At 32.7% G+C, this 6,251-nt stretch overlaps 1 protein-coding gene across 1 annotated transcript; it reads right to left on the bottom strand.

Annotated features, from left to right (window-relative positions):
- On the bottom strand, positions 1–1,015 carry LOC7497333 (zinc finger protein ZAT10). The gene has a single exon (XM_024584472.2). It carries the CDS (start codon positions 908–910, stop codon positions 164–166), a length of 747 nt encoding a protein of 248 aa, XP_024440240.2. The 5' UTR covers positions 911–1,015; the 3' UTR covers positions 1–163.
- Positions 1,016–6,251: the final 5,236 nt, after the last annotated feature.

The raw sequence follows: 6,251 nt of genomic DNA, 5'->3' as shown, positions 1-6,251 counted from the left end.
TTGAGATAAGAAGATACTTATTAATTGAATTTCAAGTATTACAACTGAAATATCCAACTTCTATGCACAAAAAAATTAATTAAATAAATAAAATAGTCAAAACAATGGAATAAATCTCTAAATTGATATCACCTAACACAGCCTAACAGAGGTTCTAATTTTTCTACTGAGCTTGGGAGACTTCAAATCTGGGTGGCATCGAAATACGAAGCTTTTTCGCTGCCGGTAGAGGGCTCATAACTTCATCTTCACCAGATACAGAGAAACATGAAGAGAACTCTGGCAAGGCAGGAATATTGAGGTCAAATTCGTTGTGGCTATGAGTGCGAGTGTTGGTAGATCCAGCACTTTCAGAAGTTGAAGTGACACCACTCTTTTCGCCGCCTCCTATGATGCCTTCATAGTGACACCTCTTGTGACCACCCAAGGCCTGTCCAGTGGGAAAAGTCTTGTGGCAGATGGAGCACTCGTGAGTCTTACCGCTTCCGTTAGATACGGTTTTTGTTGCTGTTATGGCAGAAGTAGTTGTACTGGAAGTAGTTTGGTCTTCGCCGCCTCCAGCGAGTTTTCTGTGACTTGCCTTGTGACCGCCTAGGGCTTGGTATGAAGGAAACTCCTTGTTGCATACGGAACACTTGTAACTATTTTTTAGCTCTGAAGATGTTAATACTGTTGATGGGGTGAGGGACTTCTGGTGGCCTGAAGTGGAGAATTGGAGATTGGTGGAACCTCGAGCTAGCATGACAAGACAGAGAGCGAGATATTCTTCTTCAGTAGGCTGGTGGTCGAGACGTGGACGCTTAGAGCGCTTGCGCTTTACCCATGGCTCTCCAGCGCAGGGGAGGCTTAAATCCTCAAATTGAAACGATGGGGGGGCTGTAGTTGGAGAGTTTAAAGCTTCTAGTGCCATCTGATTCGTTTTCTTAATATAGAAAGCAGAAGAAGAGTGATGAATTGCTGATTACTCTAGAGAGAGAGAGCTTGTTTTTGTGATAGAAGAAGAGTGAATTTTATGAGTTAGAGTGGGGGGATGATGTGGGTTATATACAAGGGGCAAGTACTCGAGAAGGAAGTTGCGTGACAAGTGGTTGGAAAGTAAGAGGTGTGAGCTAACAAAAAAAGAGATTCGAAGGGTTAGTAGGAATCCACAACAAAAATCCAGTGGAGCACGTTTAGTAATAGGAAAGGCCAAGGAGGCGTCTTCTTGGTGGGCAATTTTGAGTCTCTTGGTGGCCAAGAGTGACTTGCTGACCTGACCAAATTCGGTCAAAGTAAGAGAATAGTTCAAGGACACGCCAGGAGTGAGTTAACGTTGTGAACCGATGATGTAAGTTTTGGTGTGGGCTCAGCCTTAGGGAGGGAGTAGCGGAGGGAAGACTGGGACTGCTTCCAAGTCAAATACAAAGAACCTTTACTTTTCCAAGCAAAGGTGATCTTATATCAATTTGCCTCTTTATAGTAGACGGCAGCCGACGTCCGTGCATGCACACTTGAATATTCATAGGCATCAAGCAACCAACTAGAGTAAACAGTCAATTGGTAGTAATTAGGAGGCGAATTGAAGGGAGAATTTTCTAAGTTTGGTGGACAACATGTACATGTGTTAAACAAGTGATGGAGGTGTAGTGGGGAAGCTTAAACTTTCATTTTAACCCAAAAAAATAAAAATCAAAGGTGTCAAATATATGCAAGTGGGTGGTATCTTCCAACAACTTATAATAATTGACTAGCTATGTAGTTCTTGCTCAACCGCAGGCTGGTTAAAAATATTTTTAGTATAAAAAAATAATATTCTTTCGATGTCAAATAAATTATATTAATTTTAATGAAATGATTAAAAAAATAGTAAAAGGAAAAAAAAGCCAACAACAAAAATGTGCGAATAATCTAAAACAAAAAATGATGCAGCTAAATTCTAAGCAAGCTAAGCACGAAGGGATGCGATTATAAAGGAAAAAAATCAAAACAAAATAGGCTAGGTATGCTCTTGGTCCTCGATGCTTGGCCCATTCAAAAAAAGGTTTGTTCAACGAGCTATTCTCTTGGATGAAGATTAAAAAAACTTTAATGTAAAAAGAATGGTGAAAAAAACAAAGCTCAAGTAAATACATGTTAACGCATAAAACCTGCAACCTTAGATATGAGACCTTGATAACCCCCATATAAAAAAAACTAAAAAAATAATCAAGTTAAATTTTCAAACAACATAATGATGGATTATGAAAAAGACAAAAAAAATTAAAAAAAATACATAAAAAGTTTAGAATCAACTCATGCTAATTTTTAAAACGCGTCACCCAGTTTATAAGGCCAGAATTAGCCCATAGAGGGCAAGCATGAAAAAATAATGAAGTCAAATCCCCACTATAAAAATGTCAAGGGATAAAATTGAAACTGAAATAAAAGCAAAAAATGAAAAAAAAAACAAATAGAAATAAAAGGAATGGGGTTACAAATTATAACACAAATTAAATGAAATAAAATGTTGAGGGATTAAATTGTAAAAGAAATAATAAAAAAGTATCGAGGATAAAATAAAAAGAAACCAAAACAATGAGGACCAAAATAAAAATAAAAATGAATCAAATATAAGGGATGCAATTGAGAAAAAAATAATTCAAAACAATTAGCAATTAAGAGAATAAGGACCAAATTAGGAGATAAGATAGACTCAGAGGATCAAATTGAAAAAAAAATAATCAGAAAAACATTGAGGATAAAATAAAAGAAATCAAAACAATGAGGATCAAATTCTAAAAAAAATTAATTGAATCAAATATGAGTGATGCAATTGAAAAAAATAATTTAAAATAAAATAAAACAATTAGCAATCAAGAGAATAGGGACCAAAGTGAAAGATAAAAATAGATTCAATGGATAAAATTAAAGTTTGGCAAAAAGAAGAGAGAAAAAAATAGGAAGACAAGAAAAAAGTCCAATCGAAGGTCAACCATAGCTCCACTGACAACATGCGCTGGACCACCATGAAGAGAATGATTGGACCTTTCTAAAGTTGTCGTGGAAGGTGGGGTGCGATCACCGTAACGCGCCTCACGCACCGATCAAATGGTACAGATGGAGATGATGCACCTTCGCGTTGATCCAATGCGCTTGACAACTTTTAATTTTCATAATATTAGATTTGTGTTAAAAGAAAAAAGAAAACCCTAACTCACTGCAAATATAACAAAAAAACCTATATGAAAATATAAAAATACCCTTAAAACAAAGCTAAAAAAATCTGGTGCAAGGGGCAATCAAGTATTTTTATTGTGCATTAGAAAAAGAAAACATCCAGGAAGCCCTTAGAATGGTTATATTAAAACTTTGCTTTTAAAGATAATTGTGTTATTGCACTGTATCCAAAAAAGAAACACATCAAAATATCCCCAATAAATCTTATGAAGACTATTTTGTCACATGGAAAATATTATTCTACTCTCAAGCAAAACTTTAGAAATAAAAGAGTGAAGGGTAAAATAGTAATTTCATTACAGCAATCCATAATAAACTATATCTATTACTACTGTGAAAAACCCACACCCTATGTATTTTTGTTAAATACGCTATACCTCCACTCAATTGTTCTTGGGAATTGTATTATAGACATTTTACATTTATAATTATAAAACATGATCTAGGGATTGAATTGGTTTAAGATATGACTTATGGGTTACCTAGTTATTTTTGTTAACAATTACTTAGTTTTAGGTTTTTTAAAAAAAATTCTTTAATTTTAATCTAGTTAGGTTTGGTCAAATTAACTAGATCATAAATTAATCACCTCAGTTACTCGAGTTTAATTAGATAATATTAAAAAATATTTAAAATGAAACTCATTTTATTTTAGACTTTGGATCATTGTTGTTAAAATCGCAAGTTGTCTCGTAAAATCGTATGATTTTACAAGTCAATATGTATTAAACATGCAAAATCAGACTAAAAACTCGAAAACTAGTAAAATTAGACTTGACTTGTGCAAACTAGATAAAAATGGTAAAATTAGTAAACTCGGTCTGATTTTATAATTTTACTAAATTTATGATATGAACCAAGTAAGGTCCGAATTTAACATTAAAATGTCAGCTGATCAGTTTTGCAAGATCAAACATATCTATCAAACCGTACATTGGATCGAGCTGTGATTTTACAGATAAATACTAGACACATGCAACTATATTGTGGTAACGTTTCAGGTCAAATGGAGTTCAGGAACATATTATTTTAGAGGGTCTAAGTTATTAGACGAATCTTGTCAAACTAGACCTTCGTGTACTGTTTGGGACATATCTAGAGCTACAAGTGAAATTTTGCTGCAATTCAAGTTGGTTTGGAAACTATACATCTCAAGATTTTCAACCATATATTGTAGTACTAGTAATTCATCCAGACGGGAGAGAACGATGTGTTTGAAATTAGTACTGAAATTTGTCAAGAATGTGTGAAAATTAGATATTCGGGCTACATGAATGAATTTTAGCATGAAGACTTTGGTTTTATTATTCTATTTTATTTATCTAATTACTTAATGTTGAGTAATTATTTTTAATATAGATTTATTCTAGTGCATTAGACATTGTTTAGAGTTTATTTCATTATTTAACTTATGTTAATTAATTATTAGTTTAGACTCATTAGCTTGCAATCCAAAGGGATTCCATTAGAACTTGTTGTGATGGAAAAAACAAGTTGTCACCAGATTCTTGTGTACTTCCTGCCATTCAATGATTCCCTTCTTGTATTAGAAAGTTTTGTTATAAGACATATATTATTAATTTATTAATTCATACTATCTATTTATTTCATTTATTTAGATCACTTATTGATTATAATATTGTTGACTCTCTTTATCAAATTTTAATATAATTTAATTTTCTATCTGGAATTATCAATACATAATTAGTTAAAATTTTTATTTATAATTCTATGATTTTACAATTTAATTTGATTTTTTATTTTTTTGTATGGCGTTAAAAAAACATTATTATCAATCTTGCTTTGGATAATATGGTTGCCGACCGGACAGGCTTACTAACTAAGGGATCAAATCATCCAAAGCTATGTCTATCGGTACAAATGTCAAAGAATCATTAATTATTTCAAACTTTATTTTCATAAATAATCTACAGCTGCTAAGCTAGTCATCTTGTTACACACTTCACATTCTCACACAAGATATACACTCCACCATCTGTCCAAGAATCATTTCTGACACGTATTACTATCTCGAAATTTGGGGTTTTTTTTAATATAGTACGAGAAAAGGCACGGGAAGTAGATTCGCGAAGCATCCAGATAACTCCACGCGCCACCGACCTAAAGCTTCTGGGCCCTTATAGCCACATCTTCCCTAAATAATTTCCGTCCAATGAAAGCCCAACACAGATGGTCCACGTAATTAGATCAGGGCAGAGCAAAGCTGACGGCATTTTTGATCAATTTGTCCGGCTAAATCCGGATTGAATTGAAATAAGTGTGAAGTTGTTTTGGAGTTTTTTTTAAGTATTTTTTTTTTAAAAATATATTAAAAGAATATTTTTTAAAAAATTTAAAAAATTATTTATAATACTAATACATCAAAATAATAAAAAATAATTTTAAGTAAAAAAATCCAATATTTGTTTGTTTTTGTCTAAAAATATTTTAGGTTTCTTTCAATAATTGACTCGATGGATATTATCTTGAGATTTGGCCTGAGTATAATTTTTTTTTAACCAATGTAAACATCTATATGATTAAATAATATTATTTTATTGAGTTTATTAAGTTAACCAGACTTATTAAGATCTTGAGTCAGATTACAAGGTATTAGACTCTAATAATTCTAATAACTAAGTAAAAAATTGATTTTTTTAAAATTTTTTGTTAAAATAATTCCCATTTGCCTGTGATGCTGCACTTGTGTAAAACCTCCATTTACAAATTGACAATAAAAAAAATGATTTCTGCTTTCATTGGCTTGTTTGCAGAGGACACAAATAGCTGTTATCCTTCCTCTTCTTGCATGTCTATCTTTGAAAGACAACCTGTTCAGGACTATAAGCCAAGCTATAAAACTATGCTTTGGAATATAGAGGGAGCTCCATATCATTTTGAACCAATCCACCCTACACCCTTTAGCTCTTAAATCTTCCCAAGAACTTTTAACAGTGAACTTGCCGTTGAAGGTTAATTTTCAAGTCTCCGAATCATCCTCAGTTCCATTAGGACAGAGTATCCCACAAATTTGTTTTTAATAACAGATGGGACTT

The sequence above is a fragment of the Populus trichocarpa genome, chromosome 14, assembly GCF_000002775.5.
Source record: "Populus trichocarpa isolate Nisqually-1 chromosome 14, P.trichocarpa_v4.1, whole genome shotgun sequence".
NCBI lineage: Eukaryota > Viridiplantae > Streptophyta > Magnoliopsida > Malpighiales > Salicaceae > Populus > Populus trichocarpa.
Note: the sequence above shows the minus strand (reverse complement) of the source record. Positions and strands in the feature narration are given on the sequence as shown.

What these genes read in the sequence shown, in the direction of transcription:
- LOC7497333 (XM_024584472.2), bottom strand. Translation starts at nt 910, where the DNA reads ATGGCACTAGAAGCTTTAAACTCTCCAACTACAGCCCCCCCATCGTTT.